The sequence below is a fragment of the Emericellopsis atlantica genome, assembly GCF_019669845.1.
Source record: "Emericellopsis atlantica unplaced genomic scaffold F5Z01scaffold_41, whole genome shotgun sequence".
Classification (NCBI taxonomy): Eukaryota; Fungi; Ascomycota; class Sordariomycetes; order Hypocreales; family Bionectriaceae; genus Emericellopsis; species Emericellopsis atlantica.
Window position 1 is genome coordinate 139815 of NW_025764743.1, and position 20033 is coordinate 159847.

The 20033-nt window shown below is 59.2% G+C and overlaps 7 protein-coding genes across 7 annotated transcripts; 4 read left to right on the plus strand and 3 right to left on the minus strand.

The window, feature by feature from the left end:
* The first annotated feature begins 407 nt into the window (after positions 1 to 407).
* On the plus strand, positions 408 to 4615 carry F5Z01DRAFT_667195 (uncharacterized protein). The gene is made up of 3 exons (XM_046264272.1): positions 408 to 1063; positions 1114 to 3346; positions 3399 to 4615. The coding sequence occupies exons 1-3, from the start codon at positions 641 to 643 to the stop codon at positions 4481 to 4483; spliced, it is 3741 nt and encodes a 1246-aa protein (XP_046114103.1). The 5' UTR covers positions 408 to 640; the 3' UTR covers positions 4484 to 4615.
* Positions 4616 to 4668: 53 nt separating this feature from the next.
* On the minus strand, positions 4669 to 8035 carry F5Z01DRAFT_678091 (Nrap protein; the record flags this gene model as incomplete). The annotated part of the gene is made up of 2 exons (XM_046265421.1): positions 4669 to 7737; positions 7790 to 8035. 2 exons carry the CDS (start codon positions 8033 to 8035, stop codon positions 4669 to 4671), a joined length of 3315 nt encoding a protein of 1104 aa, XP_046114104.1.
* Positions 8036 to 9654: 1619 nt separating this feature from the next.
* Positions 9655 to 11270, plus strand: F5Z01DRAFT_630095 (uncharacterized protein; the record flags this gene model as incomplete). The annotated part of the gene is made up of 2 exons (XM_046261703.1): positions 9655 to 9714; positions 9771 to 11270. The coding sequence occupies 2 exons, from the start codon at positions 9655 to 9657 to the stop codon at positions 11268 to 11270; spliced, it is 1560 nt and encodes a 519-aa protein (XP_046114105.1).
* A 63-nt stretch (positions 11271 to 11333) lies between these two features.
* Positions 11334 to 13033, minus strand: F5Z01DRAFT_425738 (uncharacterized protein). The gene has a single exon (XM_046259642.1). It carries the CDS (start codon positions 12798 to 12800, stop codon positions 11397 to 11399), a length of 1404 nt encoding a protein of 467 aa, XP_046114106.1. The 5' UTR covers positions 12801 to 13033; the 3' UTR covers positions 11334 to 11396.
* An 836-nt stretch (positions 13034 to 13869) lies between these two features.
* F5Z01DRAFT_425850 (casein kinase substrate phosphoprotein PP28) lies at positions 13870 to 15078 on the plus strand. Its single transcript, XM_046259643.1, has 2 exons — positions 13870 to 14036; positions 14097 to 15078. Exons 1-2 carry the CDS (start codon positions 13973 to 13975, stop codon positions 14801 to 14803), a joined length of 771 nt encoding a protein of 256 aa, XP_046114107.1. The 5' UTR covers positions 13870 to 13972; the 3' UTR covers positions 14804 to 15078.
* F5Z01DRAFT_667204 (surfeit locus protein 6-domain-containing protein) lies at positions 15041 to 17380 on the plus strand. Its single transcript, XM_046264273.1, has 3 exons — positions 15041 to 15317; positions 15430 to 15513; positions 15584 to 17380. The coding sequence occupies exons 1-3, from the start codon at positions 15060 to 15062 to the stop codon at positions 17159 to 17161; spliced, it is 1920 nt and encodes a 639-aa protein (XP_046114108.1). The 5' UTR covers positions 15041 to 15059; the 3' UTR covers positions 17162 to 17380.
* Positions 17381 to 17782: 402 nt separating this feature from the next.
* Positions 17783 to 18961, minus strand: F5Z01DRAFT_640552 (vacuolar protein sorting-associated protein 74; the record flags this gene model as incomplete). Its single annotated transcript, XM_046262524.1, has 3 exons — positions 17783 to 17872; positions 17934 to 18632; positions 18704 to 18961. The coding sequence occupies 3 exons, from the start codon at positions 18959 to 18961 to the stop codon at positions 17783 to 17785; spliced, it is 1047 nt and encodes a 348-aa protein (XP_046114109.1).
* Positions 18962 to 20033: the final 1072 nt, after the last annotated feature.

Sequence of the window (20033 nt, forward strand, 5' to 3'; positions counted from 1 at the left end):
ATGGTGTTAAGCAATCAAAAGCGTCTACGGGGCGCCTTCGTTCGCTTTTCGTATGCTAACGGTGCTTCAAGAAAAAGCTAGTCCAAAATATTGGTTCACATGAGACGGAGCACCTAGTACTCGGTGTGGCCACTGTGGTTTGTGAGCGACCAACCCTGAAGAGAAAGCCAAGATGTAAGTTACAATTGCTATCAATATACAATCTTGAATACTAAGGCTGCCCGAGACTTGATGAAACTTAGAAAGAACGTGAAGGGCAGTTATCTCTTTCTGAGCTGAGTAGCTGGTTACCCAAATGAGGTCATTCGCGGGTGAGCTATGTGCACAGTGGCTGCATAACTTTAGCGTTACAAGCAGTAAATTTTATGCGCGTCGCGCTTGCAGTCACCGACGTGATCGTACATAACAGAAACATTCACGGAATTTCCACAGCTTGCCCAACCACGGTGAATCCCATCCAAAGGCTGCCTCTACCCGACCCGATCACCTTCACAACGGCCTAGTGGGAACTCTCTGCAATCGATTATATACAGCTGCAACTCTACGCAGACCGGTTGCACCTCTACGCACCGTCATTCGCGAAGAAAAAGTCGTCCCGCCCGCCGATGCGCACGCTCGACCTTCACCACTACGCAATGCGATGAACGCAACACCACGATTCCGTTCTGGGTATCCAGAAACCCCCAGAACTGTACAAAGATCGCACAGTCAACGGACGCCGGACACAGCGAAGCTACCTCTAGCACCCGAGAACATAGCAGCTGATCCTGGCCCCAGCCAGCCATGGATACCGCTGCACCTCATCGACGCGCCGACCCAGCGCTTCTGGGTGTTTGCGATATATGGAGTCCTCCAGGCCTTTAAACTATGGGACTGGAAGACCGTGGCAGACGAGGGTGTTGGCTCATGGGGAATGTTCCTCAAGTGGATTATACTTGACTTTGCCTACGTTTTCCTCGTCCCCGAACTCAGGATACCATGGCTCGACATCTCGCAGATTGCCACGATTTATATTTACCTGCTCCATTTGTTATTCAACTGGTTTGCCATGTTCCTGATTCCGGTTCGTCCCACAAGCTGCTCGCCCATCGTGCTTTGACTGACCTCGGACAGATACCCGTCATCTCAGGACTTTTAGGCATTGTTAGGAGCCTGTACGATAGCGAGATCTCCGTGTCGGAACACAACGTCAAAGTCGCCAACATTTTGAGCAATCAGTCACATATCAGGGGAAAGGTCACCCTCAACATCTTACCAGAGGGATCCGCCGTCATGAACCCGGACCACGCGCCAATGTGTCTTTCTTCGAAATCGTCCGTCGCCATTCCCATCGTTTTCAACGCCACGATACCTGCCGAAATCGAAATCATTCGGATTGACCTGGACACAGCGCAGGATGAGATTATCAAGATCCCCAATCGTGAGGTGAACAAGCTCGCCAAGCTCGTGCGGAATCAGAACGCCGACCCTAGCAGTGATGGCTTCCGTTGGGATTACTCGCCAAAGAAACCTGGTATTTACCGTCTGGGCAAGGTGCTGGATCAACACAAGCTGCAAGTCCAACGGCAGACGCTGGATACATATGTGGTACCCTGCCCGCAGGCCCGGATCATTGGGGGGAAAAGTGACGAGCGCTGCATCCAGGACCTGTCGGACCTCACACTCGAAGTCACGGGCACACCGCCCCTCAAGATCCATTACAGCCGAACCATCAACGGACAGAACCAGGCCTTTCACTTCCAGAGTCTTCAACCCGAGGCCTACTCTTCAGCCATGGTCGTCGGGTCAGAGTCTGACAACGAGCGAGATGTGTCTTGGGTACGCCCTAGTACGGTGCCGGTTCGTCTCAACGAGTCCATGGCGTCCGTTGGAGAGTGGGAATATGTCATCGACGAGGTCCACGATAAATTCGGCAATGCGGTATACTATGGGAAACCTGGAGAAGATGCCAAGTCGACGTGGCTTCAGCCACTGGCCCAGCGATTCACCGTCAAGGAACGACCCAAGGTGTCCATGCAGGGATGCGACTTGCGCAATCCACTCAAGGTTGCCAAAGGACACTCGGCCACGCTGCCCGTCGCGCTCAGCTTGCCGGCGAAGAACGGGGTCTCTGATACGTCGCACGAGGTCACTTGGGCCTTCTCTCCAATCGACTCCCTAACCAACAGCGGAAGCCATGGCGATCTCGTCACCATTGGCAGCTTCACTGGCAAGAACAGCAAGGAGAGGCCCAGGGTCAACCAGCCGGGCTTGTACACCCTCAAATCGGTTACCAGCGGCATGTGTGAGGGCCAGGTCGAGGAACCATCGTCTTGTCTGATTTTGAACCCAGTGGAGCCGTCTCTGACTCTGCGTACCGAAGAGATTGCAGACAAATGCGCCAGCAACTCCATCGGGTTGCGGGTCGACCTCGACTTCCTTGGTACGCCGCCTTTCCTGGTCCGTTACGAGTACACCTACACGGACAAGGATGGAGTCACTCATCCGACTGAGGCCCAGGCCCACAGGTCTGATGGCGTCAGGTCACAGCTGAGTCTGATTCCCAAGGTCGCAGGTCACTACACATACACTTTCAAGTCGATCGATGATGGGGTCTATGTGCGGAAGCCCTTATCAGGACCGGAGATGACAATCGAGCAGGTGGTGAAGCCTGCAGCATCTGCGAGGTTCCTGGGGACGAAGAGCCGTCAAGTCTGCCTGGATGCCCAAGTCGAGACAGAGGTCGAGTTCATTGGCGATCCGCCGTTTACGCTGGAATGGGAAATTGAGCACGAGGGCAAGAGGAAGACACACCGCTTGAACGACATCCAGCAGAGAAGGTTCGCCATCCAGACGCCGCCTCTCACGAAAGGCGGAGAGTACAACATTGCACTCATCAGCACGCAAGACGTGCGTGGCTGCCGCAGCTTCCTCACGGAACAAATCAAGGTTCTGGTCCGCCGACAGCAGCCGCGCGCAGCCTTCGGTCTCGTTGATGCCAAGCGTAGCCGGATGGAGGTTGAGGGCACACGCGTACGCTTGCCCCTGCGACTCCAAGGCGAGGGTCCCTGGACCGTACAGTACCGCAACCTCAACAGTTCGAGTGAGCCTGTGAGGGACAGGATCGAGAGCGCCAATGGCGCATTGCTGGTGCAGCAAAGCGGTACCTGGGAGATCCAGGAGGTGTTTGATAATCAGTGCCCAGGTATCGTGGACCCGGCAGCGTCGCGGTTCGACATTCAATGGTACCCTCGGCCGCAGCTGAGCCTGGTAGGGTCCGATAGTCTGAACTACAAGGCCGGAAACACTTGGACCAAGGCCGATATTTGTGAGGGCGACATTGACGGATTCGAGCTAAATCTTCAGGGTGAGTTTTTTTCACAGCATCGAGCACAGTAGGCGGCTAACAAAACGAACAGGCTCCTCTCCCTTCAACGTCGACTACGAGATCAGGCACAAGCCAATTTCTGGATCCAGCTCCATGAGCCGCAAGAACTTTGATGCCGCCCTCAGCAAGGCCGCCATCTCCATGGACACGGGCAAAGCTGGCGACTACACGTACAAATTCCACAGTCTTGCGGATAAGAACTACAATGACAAGTCGCCCAACCCGCTCATTGTCGAGCAGCACATCAACGCGCGCCCGACAGCGACCTTTGCGAAGCCCGGCCAGACATTCAAGCTCTGTGCGGAAGAGCAGGAGCACGAGGAGACGATTCCGATCAAACTGGCCGGCCACCCTCCCTTCTTCGTGGAGATGGAGGTCAAGCACCAGGCCGGCGCCGCCCCGGACATTTTCGCCTTGCCGGCGATCAGCACCAAGACCCACGGCATCACCATCCCGCGGCAGCACCTCCGCCAGGGCAGCCAGCAGATCCGCATCCGCCGTGTCCGCGACGGCCACGGCTGCAGTCAAAAGTACGAGAACAACAGCCCATCGGTCGTGGTGCACCTGTACGACGCCCCATCCATCTACCCTCTCGACACTCGGGAAGACTACTGCGTGGGCGAGCGCATCGCGTACACGCTGTCGGGCACACCGCCGTTTGACATATCCTACGAGTTCAACGGCAAGTGGAACGCCAAGTCGCAGACGACGTCGTTCCGTCGCGTGGCTGAGAAGCCCGGCGACTTTGTGATCACGGGTGTCTCGGACAAGGCGTCCGAGTGCCGGGCGGCGGTGCACATCCCCAAGACGATCCACCCGCTGCCCAGCGTGCAGATCAGCCATGGCCGCATGTCGCACGTGGACATTCACGAGGGCGGCGAGGTGGACATTCACTTTGACTTTTGGGGCACGCCGCCGTTTGAGTTTACGTTTACGCGCAGCTCGAACCCGAAGAAGGGGCAGCGGAGTGTGGTGCTCGAGACGCGCCATGACGTGTCGTATGAGCATAAGAAGGTCATCAAGGCAAGTCAGGAGGGTACGTACGAGGTTGTCGCCATCAAGGACAAGTACTGCTCCTTCTCCACGCAGCAGTTGGTGAAAAAGGATGGACGGTGAGGGCAGGCAGGGAGAGTGATGATGGGCAGATAGGAGGAGCAGGGACGGATGGCCTCTTGATCATGGCACGGCGTTACTTTGATTGTTCGATTTTTTGCGTCTCACAGGGACAGATAGGTTGAATATCGGATTGGGTTGTTTATTGATATGAATTCGTTTTTTTACTTGGTGTGGGTATCCAATGTCTAGCCTTCCTCTTCCTCTTCCTCTTCAACCTCCTCAATCTTCTTGAACATAGCACCACCTATCCGGGCAATCTCACACAGCACAGCCTGCTTGTTGACCTCCACCTCGCCCTCGTCGCCGACAGCGTGGAAATTATACGGCAGACCGGCGCGGAACTTTGTTCTTTTCAGTTTGGGGTTCCAGATGGCGCCGATAATGGTGTCGTCCTCATCCTCCTCAGCGGCAGCAGCACCGTGGAAGAAGACGAGCGTTCCCTCGTAGACACGCTGCAACTCCTCCATGAGGACAGCCACGGGGGCCGCGCGCACAGGTAACGGCTGCTGACCCGTGGCGCCGTCGAGGTTCTTGAACTTGGAGGACGCAGAGGAAGAGCCCTGCGCCGCTCGATTGACCTCCCGGATGGCCTTGGGGGACAGGTGGAAGAGGACATCGTAGTCCTGGAGGTTGGTGTCGAACAGATCGACCGGGTCGATGTGGTAGTCCTCCGCCTTGATGAGCTTGGACGCCGCCTTGGCGAGCATGGTCATGCGCGAGGCGATGAGACGACTCGGGCCGGCGCGGGTGTAGGCCTCGCCCGAGTGGTCGCTAGAGGTGGCGACGAAGAGGGTGAGGTGGTTCATGTTGGGATCCCTATTGCGCCAGACGGCGAGGTCCTTGGCGATGCTGGCGCGTTCGTCGTTGGTCATGTCGCCGGCGGTGTCGATGATCAGGGGCTCATCGCGCCAGTCCCAGCGGGCGAGGAAGTCAAGGGTGCGGAGGAAACCCGTGGTGCCGGAGGAGGGCGTGGCCCAGGGGTAGGCGTGGAGGAAGACATGGAGGACAAAGAGCTCGATGAGTTCGTGGGAGAAGTGGCTGGCGAGCTTGTGGCGGGCGAACCACTGCTTGACGAGGCGGATGGCGGGTGAGAGGGCGGGGAGACGGGTGCAGGCGGTGGCGAGGGCGGTGGTGTGCAGGGGAAGGACGTGGAATTGCCAGCGGAAGCGGGCGAGGGCGTCGTCGGCGGCGTTGCGGATGTAGGCGTCGAGGTGCTTGCTCTTGACCTGCTGGTCGAGGAGGATACCCTCAAGGTCGCAGTAGATGCGGACGCGAAAGGCGGCGCCCGAGTCGTAGACGACGTCGAGGTAGGCGAGGTTCTCGTCGCCGAGATCGCGGTTGTCGCGGCCGAGGTGGGTGGTGATGTTGTCGTGGGCGGCGGCGAGGCGGCGGTCCATGTCGAGGAGAAACTCAATCTTGGCCTCCTGGATGGCGACGAGGTTCTCGGGCCACTTTGTCGAGTGCTCAAAGAAGAGGTTGACGTCGACGGGGGCGAGGCGGCCGGTGTGGGCGCCGATGAGCGGTGGTGTGATGGACGTGTAGCGGGCCATGGGGGAGACGGGGGCGATCTGGCGGATGGACAGGGGCAGGTCGTCGAGGTTGCGGACGTCGGATTCAAAGGTGAGAAAGGCGCGTCGGACGGCGTCAAAGGCTGCCTTGTCGGTGTGGGCAAAGTCGACGAGGGCGTGGACAAAGGCGTCGCCGTAAAAGGCAATCTCAGCCTCGAATAGCTTGACGTGCCGGGCGAGGACATAGCGCGTCATCTCCTCGCAGATGCCGAGGGCGTGGCGGGCGGACCAGTCGACGCATTCGAGGATGCTGCCGTCCTGGAAGCGACGCAGCTCAGCCTTGTCGCCCCAGAACTGACGGAAGCGCGCGGCGTCCCGGGCATCCTCGGCGGGGGGACCCTTCTCCAGCTGGACGGCCATCTGGGGCCCGTTGAAGATGACACCGACCACGAGCGTGGGTTGCGGCTTGGACCCCTTGAAGGCCAGTGACCAGGGCTTGGCGGCGGGCTGCTGGATGTGGATGAGCTCGGCGCGTGGGCCGTAGGCCTTCTTGAGGACTTTGTAGATGTCGTGGCTGTTGGCCCACACGGCGCCGCCGCCGTCGGACGAGGCGCTCTTGGTAATGTCGGCGCTGTTGATCTCAAAGACGGCGTCGTAGAGCTCGGCGAGGACGTTGGCCTTGACGATGAAGATGGGCGCAAACTTGTCGGCCGCATCGTCCGCCAGCAGCTCCGTGGTCGTCTTGGCGTACCTGTGCAGGAGAGCGGTGGACCACGGCGTCGCCTTGTGGAGGATGTTGAGGTGCGTCTTTGGGTCGAGCATGGCGGGCCCAGCGTCGCGTGCGCCGCCGTCTGCGGCGCCAGCAGCCTTGCCGAGGACGACGGGTTTCGCGCCGTTGAAGTCGGTCTCGGAGAGAAACTGAATGGCCGCCTTGAAGAGCTCCATGGCGCTCAAGGACGTGGACAGCGAGCCCTGTCCGTTGCGACCGCCCGACTGCATGAGGAGGGCGACCATGAGGGACCACTCAAAGTGGCCAAAGCCGCCCTGGGCAATGGCGCTGCCGAAACCGCGCTGCTGGAGCCAGATCCGGCCCAGGACACAGGCGTCGACGAAGCCAGGGCACTCGTTCTTTGCCTTTGTGAGGACGCGTAGATAGGAGATGTATGTGCTCTCCGCCTTGAGGGTCGAGTTGTAAAAGGGGGTGGGGGACTTGGCGTCGCCGTCGTCGGCCTGACGGTTGCAGGCGGATGCTGGCGTGAGCTTGGACGCAGGGAAGATGCTCTCGGGCGCACAAGGGATGATGCGAATGGCATAGTCCTTTGCCTTTGCCTTGCTGTTTTTCTTGGTGACGTTGGCGTCGTCCTGATCTTGGGCCTCAGCAATTGGGGTGAGGAGCAGCACGGGGAGCAGCCTATTGTCGTGGAGGAACTCGAACTCGACGTTCATCCCGCTCTCCTCCCTGATGGTCGCGGCAAGGACGGCAATGTAGTACGCGCGGCGGTAGAAGTAGCGCATGTCCTGAAAGTCCTTGTCCTGGAAGAGGGACCGGGGCATCTGCACGACCATGTCGACGCAGTACCGGGCCTGGTGCCTGGTCATGGTCCGGAAGACATAGCTGCCGACTACATTGCACTGGGCCGGCTTCGCAAAGGCCAGCTTGTAGGGAGCGTCCTTGGCGGGTCTGGGCTCGGGGTAGGGGATCGTGATGCGGTGGGTTTTCTCAAAGGTGGCCGTGGCCTGGGTGATCTGGCGGGGGGAGGTTAGCACTAGAAGACGGGAAGATTGACAGCCCACGTACCGGTATGGGATCGTGCGGCTCGGCAGACTCGATGATGGTCTTCAATTGGTGAAGCTGGGCATCGACGCCTTTGAGCGCCTTGTCGTAGTCGACCTTTGCACTCTTGAGCAGCTCGTCTGTCTGGAGGGTGAAGATGCTCGAGGACGACAGTCGTGTCGCGTCGGGGGACTGGAAGTCGATGAGGTTCTGGTGTTTGAGACCAGAGCCCGCATTGTTGAGCTTGCGCCGTTTCGAAGAGGACTCCATGGCGGGATGTTTGGTCTGACTGTCCTTATAATTGTGAGAGCATCGCGAGCTTGGTGCTGGTGGTGCTGCTTGTGGTGGTGGCTGCGCCTGCCAACTTTTTTCCAGGCTTATCGGCGGGGCGATAAGATAGGATGTGATAGCCCACGATAAGGGGCGATAAGGGCAGATGGGCGGCACCTCAGCGATCACCTCAAGACGGTCTTTAATTGTATGGGACGTGTGTGTACGTGATTGATGGCGATCAGTCACAGCTTCAGATGGATCTACTTGTGGTACTCGCCGCTGTTACTGATGTTTCGTGTCGTGCGCATTGCTGTCTGACGATGACGCGAACACGCATTCTGTTCAGTGCGGTCCAGGAGGCTCTTGGAGATGCTCCCCAGGACCTTAGCATACATACGGATAGACATAGCACATGTCAAATTGTCAATTGATGAATAACTCAATGGAGGGATTTGCCGAGTGCTGGCTGTTGCATCACTGGCCTGGCGCTGCTCTCGACGCTGCTCTGCCTTGAACAGCCGTGGATATCCGACAGCTGGAGAGACGAAGCCATCAGGTGCTGGGACAGAGAAGAGGCCATCCATTTGATGAAAACCCCATGTTGATGGCATTGCTTAATTGACAGCTACTTCGTGAATATTACCTACTAATTACTATGTCCACGTCTGGCTGTTCGTTCATGTCTTGGTGCGCAGTGCAATAGCCGGCTAAGGTATCTTCCCAGACAGACGCGGGAGCGATTGATGGCGAGCGCGGAACAAGCGCGCACTTTGTATGCGGCAGCGTCGGCCAGTCAGTCAGTCAGTCAGTCAGCCGTCAAGTCCCGAGCCGGAAGACAGCTTACCCGTCTGTCACTGTCACGACTCACAGACGATGGTCCTGCTGGTGTGATAGTCACAGTCTGCTGCTGGCGTCCAGTCGCCTTTCGAAATAACTTGAATGAATACCCTAGATATGAATCGTGAGCATGGTCAGCCAGACAGACAGCCAGACAACCAGCGTCGGTTCCGACGATGCGCTGTCTCGAGTCGTCGGATCCGCTCAGTTCGCGGCGGTCCGCGCTGACGATATGTGTATTGTGTAAGCGGCTAATACCCCGTCATATCTCCCGAGCCCCCGTGCCGAAGAGCGGAATCGGGAATGTGGAGGATGAATGGCTGGCTGATGATTTGGAGAAATGCTGGATGGCGTGTGGAGGACGCGACGGCCACAGTGGCCGAAGACGGCCTTGGAAGCCGAATCCTCACGCGAGGAACCGATCAATCAATCAATTCATTGATCAGTCCATGATATTCCGGGGCACGGACGGGCAGCCGCGGGATTCGACATCCCATACATAAGAGCCAACGCTCATCCACGCGCGCGTGAAGCTTCCCCACGGGCGGATAAGCTCTTCTTCTTCTTGTCCTCTGTCCTCTGTCCTTCTCCACCTCCACCGTCTGTCTTCCCCAGAGTCAGATTGACTGACTGCTCGTCTCGTGGCCATTAATCGTCCTTTTTTGCTTTCGCTCGTGATACCCTCTGCCGCGATCCATTGCCCGCGGCCCTGTCGCTCTTCACAACTCCTCACCTTGCCCTCACCTCTCTCACCAGTGACCACACCCGCATCACCCACGATGCCCCCAGTAGCCCTGCGCGCCCGCACGCTCCGGGCCTTTGCTCGCAATGTCAGCAACGTGAGTCCTCGACACAGAAACTGTCTATGACAAGACCTGAACTGACCCGAGCCCAGCCCCATGCCGCGCTCTGCCGGTCCTTCTCGACCACCCTCGCGCGCGGCGAGATCAACAAGGTCTTCCCCTCGGCCACCGAGGCCCTCAAGGACATGAAGCCCAACACGACGCTCCTCTGCGGCGGCTTCGGCCTCTGCGGCGTCCCCGACACCCTCATCGACGAGCTCCTCCGCAAGCCCGAGATCAAGGGCATGACCGCCGTCTCCAACAACGCCGGCACCGACGCCCACGGCCTCGGCAAGCTCCTCAAGACCAAGCAGATCCGCAAGATGATCGCCTCCTACATTGGCGAGAACAAGACCTTTGAGAAAATGTATCTCACCGGCGAGGTCGAGCTCGAGCTCACCCCGCAGGGCACCCTCGCCGAGCGCTGCTCTGCCGGTGGACGCGGTGTCCCGGCCTTCTACACGCCCGCCGCCTTTGGCACCGTCGTCCAGACCGGCGACCTGCCCCTCAAGAACAAGGCCGACGGCAGCCCGGACCAGTACTCGTACCCCAAGGACGTCAAGGTCTTCCGCGGCAAGCCCTACCTGCTCGAGGAGGCCATTGCCGGCGACTACGCCTTTGTCAAGGCCTACAAGGCCGACAAGCTCGGCAACTGCCAGTTCCGCCTCGCCGCCAACAACTTCAACGGCGCCATGGGCCGCAACGCCAAGATGACCATTGTCGAGGCCGAGCACATTGTCGAGCCCGGCGAGATCGCCCCCGAGGCCGTCCACCTGCCCGGCATCTACGTCAAGCGCGTCATCCAGAGCACCGCCGACAAGAACATTGAAAAGGTCACACTCGCCCGCGACCCAGACGACCCGGCCGCCAGGGCCGCCCTCGGCACCGGCGACACCGCCGCCAAGCGCGAGCGCATCGTCCGTCGCGCCGCCAAGGAGTTCAAGAACGGCATGTACGCCAACCTCGGCATCGGCATGCCCATGCTCGCCCCCAGCTTCGTCGGCCCCGACGTCGAGGTCCAGCTGCAGTCCGAGAACGGCATCCTCGGCCTCGGCCCTTACCCCCAGCGCGGCGCCGAGGACGCCGACCTCATCAACGCCGGCAAGGAGACCGTCACCCTCAACCCGGGCGCCGCCGTCTTTGGCAGCGAGGAGTCCTTTGGCATGATCCGCAGCGGCCGCATCAACCTCACCATCCTCGGCGCCATGCAGGTCAGCGCCGGCGGCGACCTCGCCAACTGGATGCTCCCCGGTAAAGTCAAGGGCTTTGGCGGCGCCATGGACCTCGTCTCCAACCCGTCTGCTACCAAGGTCGTCGTCACCATGGAGCACACGGACAAGAAGGGCAACCCCAAGATCATGAAGCAGTGCGCCTTTCCCCTCACCGGGCGCGCTTGCGTCTCTAGGATCATCACGGAGCTCGGCGTCTTTGACGTCGACTTTGCCAAGGGCCTCACCCTCGTCGAGATTGCCGACGGCGTCACCGTCGACGAGATCAAGAGCAAGACCGAGGCGCCCTTTAAGGTGGCTGAGGACTTGAAGCCGATGCTGTAGAGGAAGATGAAGAAAAGAAAAGAAAAGAACAAGAATTGTAGGTTATGGCATCTCTGGCGTTATTATGATATGATGGGTATATACATATATATATGTGTCTTGGAATACAGTAAAATAGCAACTCCCTCATGTGAACGAGCTCAGCATGTCGTCCATCCGTCGCTTCTTCCGCGCTCGGACCTCTGCTGGTGTCTTCTTCTCTGCCTGGACAGGCGGCTGCTGCTGAACATCCTCGCCTCCAGACCGCCCAGTCTCGTACAACGCGCTCCGCCTGACAAAGGTGTACCGCCTCACCCCAAACAAGCCTCTCTTCACGTACGCCACCCGGCCGCTGACGCCCTCCCTGCTGCAGTGTCCCAGGTACACGCTCGCCATGGGCTGCTCGGGCAGCACAAAGGGGCCCGCGACGGCTTTCCGTCCACCACGCGGCCCGGACATTTGGCCCATGAGCGCCATCAGCCAGAACGCCCACGCCTCAAACGGCCAGTCGTGACAGTCACTCGACGCCACCGTCTCGCCGCTCTCCCAGCCGCTCTTCGCCGCGTCGGCCAGGTATTCCACCAGTATGGGCGCGTCCCCCTCGGCCACGAACCGGATGGACGCCTGGGGGCTCGTCAGGAGCGACGTCAGGTCCGAGTCGATGCTTCTCGTCACTCGTCGGTTCTGCTGCGTCTCGATCGCCTCGTCGGTGAGAAGCATGAGATAGTGGTGCAGCCCGTCCTCCAGGCCCTTTGTGAGATCCCAGCTGTGTTCTGCCGCCGTGGCCGACGCGTGGGACCAGTCTTCCCGGCTGGCCTGGACGTCGTACAAGACTAGCGAGGGAAAGCGTGTTACCCAGGCGAGCGAGTGCCTTGTGACCGTCGGATCGCCCCAGATGCGCAGGATCCGGAGGGCCGGAAACGCATCGTCGACACTCGCCCAGCCCCGGATCAGCATGTCGTTGATCGGGGGGAACTCTAGCTGGATCTGGTCGCTCGGCTGGATGATCTCCAACGCGACGAGGTTCGCCATCCCGGCCAAGGGCAGCATCTCGCTCGTCGTGAAAGTGCACCGGCCGCTGATCACGAGATGCGTCAGGAACCCATCACCCGCCAACGGCTCCATGAACGTCCGGAGTGGCACGCCCTCGGGTCGGCAGACGTGGCCCCGAAACCGCCAGAGGCCCAGCGTCCTGCCCTCGACCTCTTCGCTATCGTGGTCGTTGTCCTCGTCATCATCACCATCGTGGAGCAGCACGGGGTGGAACAAGCGCCACGCGTGCAGACTCGCCCCCCGGGCCTCGAGGAACCGCCAGATCTTCCACCGCAGCCGGGGCGCCAGGTTGGTGATGTGGCCGGGCGTCAGCAGGTCCACGTTGCGGGCGATGAGCGGGATGAGCATGTCAACGAGCGAGCGGGCCCCGTGGGGGTTGAGCACCGGCACGTGCGCGCGCCGTGAGGTCGTGTGCCATGATGTGGACTTGGAGGAGGGCGGCAGCAGGCGCGAACGTGAAAGGGTCGACTCGGTGAAGAATGGATGACAGCTGGACATGAGGGTGGTGAGATGGAGGTGGAGGAAGAGGTGGTGGTGAGAGAGGTGGTGAGGTCAGAAGTGGGTGACGGTGATCATGACCGCGACGGCATGGCGGCAGGCACCTTGGTTGTGCCTTCCGCACGACGGTAATCACTGAACATGTGTGATGGGCAAAGGATTGTCGGGACTCTGAGCGTTGCGTGGACGTTGCGAGGACAATATTACGGTGCTCACGTCAAGCAGCATGCGCTGTCCGTAGAGTTTTCACTCCGCCAGATCGACGTTGGGCGTAGAGCAGCCACTCCTTAGCCGGAGATACGAAACTACGTGCAGCCTTATTTGGCCGTCCTCATCTCGTCCTCGTCTTTGCGAGAGACTGTGACAATAACGACAAACTTCAACAAAATGTCCCGCCTTCCAAATTTCTCCAAGCCCAACGCAGCCCGTCGAGGCGTGCCACAGGTCAGAGGGTAAGTCAGCGAGGTCAATCTTTCCTCCCGTTTCCCCTCCGTTCCTTCATGGGGTAATGAACGACAGAGTGAATAGGAAGGATTGGTTTCCATTTGTTTTGAAAACTTTCTAGTAGGTTGAAGAAGAAGAAGAAAACCAGCAAAGGTGCGCGTCCCGACGCGAGTTTTGTGTGACTTTGCGGGCGCGGGGCAGCGTTGTTCCGGCCTTAGTCATTGCCTGCTTGGCCAGCTTACCCTAGAATGCCTGTGAAGCCTGGACTGTGGAATTGGGCCAGAGTCATGGCAGGACCCTTAGATCGCCCCCAATTCAGCCAATCTCGCAGCTGCAATTGATGAGCCGCTCAGTTTGATTTTTAGAAGTGACTCTACAAGTAGGCTGACCAGAGGAGGACGTTCGTTGCCCAACGGTGAAATCTGATTGCTTTTGCTGCAAACACAGCCCTAGGTGACCTTTCCAGCAATTCAATACGAGCACCTCAGCTGCCCTACCAGTTCCATTACCCAAGCAGAGCATCTTCAGTCCTCCAGTCCTCCTCTATTGTGCTGTTTCAGGTCTCATCACCACTGAAAGAACCTACCCCGCTACCCCGCCCCTGCGATCACTGCCACAAGCACGACAGTCCCAAGTCAGACCCTACATACATCAGGACCCTTGGACTTAACGCGAGCTTCCAAGACCCTTTGAATCTCAGCACGCAACCCAGGTCAACCTACATCATAATGGCTCCTGGAGGCGCAGGCGGCCGCGGCCGTGGCGGCAAGTTCAAGAAGCCCACCCGTGGAGGTAAAAACAAACACCCCTTCGCGCAGTCTCTGCCAACATCATATCACTAACAGCCACCAGGTGGCCACCACTTCTCCCGGAATCTGCAGCCTATCGACAAGGACGGTAATGCCGTGAGCATGTGGGCCGAAGGTAAGGACAAGGACGACGAATCGTCAGAAGAGGAGTCGTCGTCCGAAGAGGAGGAGGAGTCTTCCGAGGAGGAAGATGCCAATGCAGCCAACGCCGAGGCTTCGCGCGAGGCCCGCAAGGCCCAGAAGAAAGCCCGCAAGGACGCCGCTATTGCGAAGCAAAAGTCAAAGATCGTCCAGCCGGGCGACCTGCCATCCAGCTCCGAGGACGAGAGCGACGAGGACGACGACATGCCCGCCAATCCGAACCACTCCAAAGCGGCGCGCAAGCAGGCCGCCAAGCCCGTGGTGGCCGACTCGGACGAGGAGGACGATGGCGATGCCGGTGTGGGCAAGATCACAAAGGGTCTCAAGAACATGAACCGCAAGGAGCGCGAGGCGCACGAGGCGGCCGCTGCCAAGGAGAGGTACATGAAGCTGCACGCCGCGGGCAAGACAGACCAGGCCAAGGCTGACCTGGCCCGTCTGAGGGAGGTGCGTGAGCGCAGGGCGGCCGAGGCGGAGAAGAGGATGGCCGAGACGGAGGAGAGAGACGAGAAGGAGGCGGCGAGGAAGAGCGAGCTCGAGGCCAGAGAGGCCAGGGAGCGGGCGAGACGGGAGGCGGCTGCTGGTCCTACTAAGAAGGGGAAGAAATAGGCCTTTTTCTAGGTCTCGTCACGTCAGTGCGAGTGTAATCACGCGTGGTGTAAAGCTTCGATGCCTTCATTGTGGTGTTCTCGACGCTGCGCTGGGACAAGGCACTCTGCATGTTGAGTCGCAATCACCCAACTGGCACGCTGAGCTCACATAGCTGCATGCTTGGGACCTCAAATGAACGTGGGAAATGCGCTCTCTGATTATTTACTAGACTAGACTAATGAAGCCTGAAGTCGACGTGCTTTAGGTCGCGTGTATGCCCCACATTAACATTTCCGACTCCTTAGCGGATGCCGGCTCCGTCCACCTGCAGATGCAAAAAAATTATTGCCCCAGGCTGGACGAAGCATTCATTCGGACAGCACCTCGACTTGACCTCTGCCTGTCTGTCTGCTGCCTCACCACAACGACGACAGCCACCTCGTTTCCCGCAGCATCCATCGCTCCCTGTAGTCTGCTTGTTTCAACACCCTGTATAGAATCCGTCACGATGGGGGGAGAGGACGCAACGCAGGTTTGTCCCCCCAAGCAGCCTCTGGTACCCCGCCGTGTCAGAGATGGCGGTGGGCGACCTGGAAAACCAATCAATCAATCCATCATCGTACTGACAATGGACTTGTCTGTAGGATCGCCTGCGCGCTCACGCGAGCAACTTTGAAGGCCTCTTGAGCCTCATCCCTGCCAAGATGTACTATGGCGAGGAGGGCACCGTACGTGCTGCCCTGCCCTGCGAGAGGACACCCTCGCCCTCCCCCAGCCACCGCGCTAACGCTGTTGCAGGACCAACAATGGCAGCGCAAGAAGCAGAGCAAGGCCCAGGCCAAGGCCAACAAGCGGGCCAAGCTGAATCCAGACGCCGAGCTGAACAAGAGCGCACAAGAAATCATGGAGGAGCGGGCGAAAAACAAGCGCAAGGCGCGCGACATGGAGGCACTGGAGGACGATGACGATGCGGAGGCCGACGACGCTTTTGAGGTACCCGACGGTGTCGAGCTCGAGAAGCCCGGCGAGGGCCTCAAGAAGAAGAAGCAAGAGGCGGAAGCCAACAAGAAGCAGAAGCGCGAGCAAGAGGACGCGCAGGGCAACGACGACTGGGAAGACGAGGAAGACAAGCCGGCCGCCGAGGCCAAGGCCGACGATACCTCCAAACTGTCCAAGAAGCAGGCCAAGATCGCCGCCAAGAAGGAGAAGAAGAAGGAGAAGAAGGCGAAGAAACAGGGTGAGTCTACAGATCCTACCGGCGCCGACGCGGGGCCTTCCGCACCGAGCCTCGAGAAGACGCCCAGGGCCGACAAGAAACAGCAAAAGGCCAAGCCAAGCGAGGACCAGACCATCCTCCCAGCGGATCCCTCCGAAAGTGAGGGCGAGGAGGCGGAGGAGGAGGAGGGGGACGCCGCCTCTGCCGCCGGTGAACCTGCCGCCGTCGACTTTTCCGGCCTTGTGCAAGCCGATGAGAACGACACGGCACCATCATCAAGTAATTCCCCCGTCTTCGAAGCCGCCCAAGCACCCAGCACCTCCACCTCTGTCTCTTCTACTGTCCCACCCTCCGAGAAGCCAAAACACATTAAACTCCCCACCGACACGACCGCCATCCGCGCCCGCCTCGCCGCCAAGATCGAAGCGCTCCGCGCCGCCCGCAAGGCTGACGGCCCGGACGGCAAGCCCATCCGCACGCGCCAGGAGCTCATCGAGTCCCGCCGCGCCAAGGAGGCGGCACGCAAAGCACACAAGAAGGAGCTGCGGACCAAGGCACGCATGGAGGAGCAGCTCAAGCGCGAGGAGGCCCTTGCAAGCAACTCACCGTCCGTCATGAGCCCCGCCGTGGAGCTCGACAGCGCCGACGCCAACTTCTCCTTTGGCCGCGTGGCCTTTGGCGACGGGAGCCAGCTCTCGCGGGACCTGTCCCACGTCCTGTCCAACGGCAAGAAGAAGGGTCCCTCTGACCCCAAGACGGCGCTCCTCAAGGTGCAATCGCAGAAGCAGCGCCTCGCCGCCATGGACGCCGAGAAGCAAAAGGACATTGCCGAGAAGGAGGCCTGGTTGACGGCGCGTCGTCGCGCCGAGGGCGAGAAGATCCGCGACGACGAGGGCACCCTCAAAAAGGCCGTCAAGCGCAAGGAGACGGCCAAGCGCAAGAGCGAGAAGGCGTGGAAGGAGAGGCAACGGGGCGTCGAGCACGCGCAGCGGGAGCGTCAGAAGAAACGAGAGGACAACATCCGGCAACGAAAAGAGGACAAGATGCTGGGCAAGGCGGGCAAGAAGAAGAAGGGTGGTGCTGGCGGTGGTGGTGGTGGCAAGAAGAAGGGCGGGCGGCCTGGGTTCGAGGGCAGCCTGGGTGGTGGACGGAAAAAGTGAGGGAAGCGGAAGAGGAATCCTTGACAGGAGAATTCTTGCATGTTCACACCATGGCATTGGCGTTTGGGGCGCTCGGGAACAAAAATCAAAGGGTACTACTATCTAGTGTCGATCTTGCTGCACAGAAGGGGCACGGCCTGTTTGTCTACTACATCGTTGCTGTTATAAAGAGAGAGACAGGTGAATTCACGATCCGCAGACGATCTATTCTGCACGCATGCGTGACAATCATGGTTCAAGACCTCATCATGTAACGACTAGGGACAAAATAACAAGAACAAAAAAGTTACACAAGCGATGACGACGCTTCCCATGCCATTCTTTCAGTCCAGTTCCCATCCACGCAAGATCAACGGAAGATGCGCCCCCTGGTTTTGTATACCCCGTTCCCAGTAGCCCATTTCATTCGTTCAGAGTACCTTGTCTTCCTTTCCCCCCCTCGACCATGGTTTGTTCGGCCGGCTTAACAGAAAGAAATGCGTACTGGGTGTCCCATGCAAGAAAGTGAAAGCGACGGTTCGGGTCGAATGGGGTGGGCCGCCGAGGTCAGGATCGAGAGGGTTCGTATATAGTGTGGCCGCGCCAGGCCAAGGCTCGAGAGACTCGACTCGACTCGACGCCCTACAGCAGCGAGTCGAGGCGGGTGAAGACGCTCAAGCAGGCGGCCACGACCTCGAGCTGGAGCTCCTTGTCTTTGTTCTTACTCATCTCCTGTGACGTGTCAGTCAGTCATTGCAGTCCCAGTCAGCACCAAGTCCAGGCCAGCACATACCTCGGCCACAATCTGCGGCAGGTTGGCGCCAATGCCGTTGCCGGTCGCCTTCTTGCCAAAGGGCCATTGGCTGTAGTCGGCGAGCAGCTCGTCCGTCTGGGCAAAGGCGCGCTCGCGGGCCTCGTGGCCGAGCGTCGACAGCGCGTTCTCGAGGACGTTGGCGGCGTAGGCGGCACACACCATGGCGAGGGTACGCAGGTAGCGGAACTCGAGGGTCTCGGGCAACCACTGGCTCCCGTTAAGAACGACGGTGCGCTGCGTGAGGACGTTGCGGACGCGCCGGCGAATCTCCTCCTTGGCGCCGCCGTCGACGACGGGGTGGGTGGCCATGTCGAAGAGGAGGAAGTTGCGCTTCTCGGTGCGCAGGATGCCCTTGTCCACGAGGCCCTTGGCCAGGCGCTCGCGCACCTGCTTGAGCTGGTACCCAATCTTCATGAGGTTCCACGTCTCGCCGCTCATGAGGTCGATCCAGGTGGCCACGCTCATCTTCTCGCTCTGCTTCATCATCTTGAGGGCCTCGTCGAGGAGGACCTCGCCGGTCATGGTCTCGTCAATCACCTCAATGTTCCGGTCGGCCAGCGGTAAGCGTCGTCGCGCGGGATCCTTCTCCATGCTGATCCGCCCGCGGAACGCGAGCTCGGTGACGATGCAGCCGCGCAGCGCATAGGAGATGTTGTCGTTCCAGAAGGAGAGGTAGCCCTGTCGCGCCCTGTCAGTACACGCTCGCTCGCTCGGCGGGTCCGTCCCGTGGGCGGGCCAGATGATCGCACCTGTTTGTCTTTCAAGCCCAGCAGGAGGATCTCCTCCATCATGGTGAGCTTGGGCTGCTTGCTGCGCTCGGCGCTCTCGCTCATGTCTCTGGGGTCAAAGGCGATCTTGTGCCCATTCTCGCTCGTGTCGTAGCTGGTTTCGGGCCCAGCGTCGCGGACGTTGTGAGACGAGCTGTTTCTCGAGGGTGTGGCTTCCGAGTCTGCGAGGTTCTGCGCGGCACCGCCAGCGCCACGGCGCCTTGTCAACCCCGAAGACATGTCGGTCGATGGCTGCTGGGCTGTGGTGCGAAGGGGTGAACTGTGGTGGGTAACTAGACTAGATGGCCTAGATCGACAGATAGGGGATCGGTGAGCGGTCGGGGGGGCACGCGTCGCCCGTTGGGTCAATGGCGGTTTGTCGTGTGTATCTGGGCGGCAGCAATCGAGGGAAAACGAGGATGCAGGCGGACGAGGCGTAGGTTCGCACGTCCGAGATGAAGATGGCAATGGCAGCTCGCTAGCAGGCTGCGTCGCAGGGCTGTGATCGTCCGAATATTTTGCGCCGCCAACGTACGTCTGGTCGCTGGAAGGAAAGATGAGGGTCCACAATTCGGCCAGGTAGCGAGAGATTGGGGGTCAGTCTGCTGTCTGTGGTAGGGATGGTGGCGACGTCGTGGTGGCTCACAAAGCCATTGGCCGCAGTGTCGAAGATATAATTAGGATGAGTGTTGTTGAAAGAGGATGGGATTTTTCAGGATTTCGTGGCGATGGAAAGGAGACTGGCGCACGAGCTCAAGGGCGCCGCGCTGTCAAATTCATGGATGGAGGGCGTTCGTCGTGTTGGGGGGCTGTGCCGGGTAGGGTAAATGGCCTTGGATTACTTGGTGGCTGAGCCACACTTCCTAACGACGACCAGAGTTCAAAGGTCAAAAGTATATCGCTAATAATGGCCACGCACTGTCTTTTGAAACAAATTAAATTGGCAGGCAAGCCATGACGAGGCTTGTCTTTTGCATCACGAATATCAAAATTATGCAAAGCACGGAGGCCGACTGCCACTGCCACCGCTGCCATCAGGACAAATATCTCAAGTGGTCAATGAGGCGTCACTGCGTCGTCCCAGCTGGATAGATGTCGATGATTGCAACCATCGTAACTATATCATCCGACCTTTTGTTCCATCTAAGATCAGCTACCCAGCGCGTTCTAGTGCCTACATGCAAATCTGGAGTGACATGTATACTCGAGATAATATGGTGTGATGCGCTGTGGAGAAGGTTGTTCAAGTGCCTTGTATTATTACAAAAGAGATAGCCGTTGAGGCTCTATTTATGCGTTCTTGATCGCATGA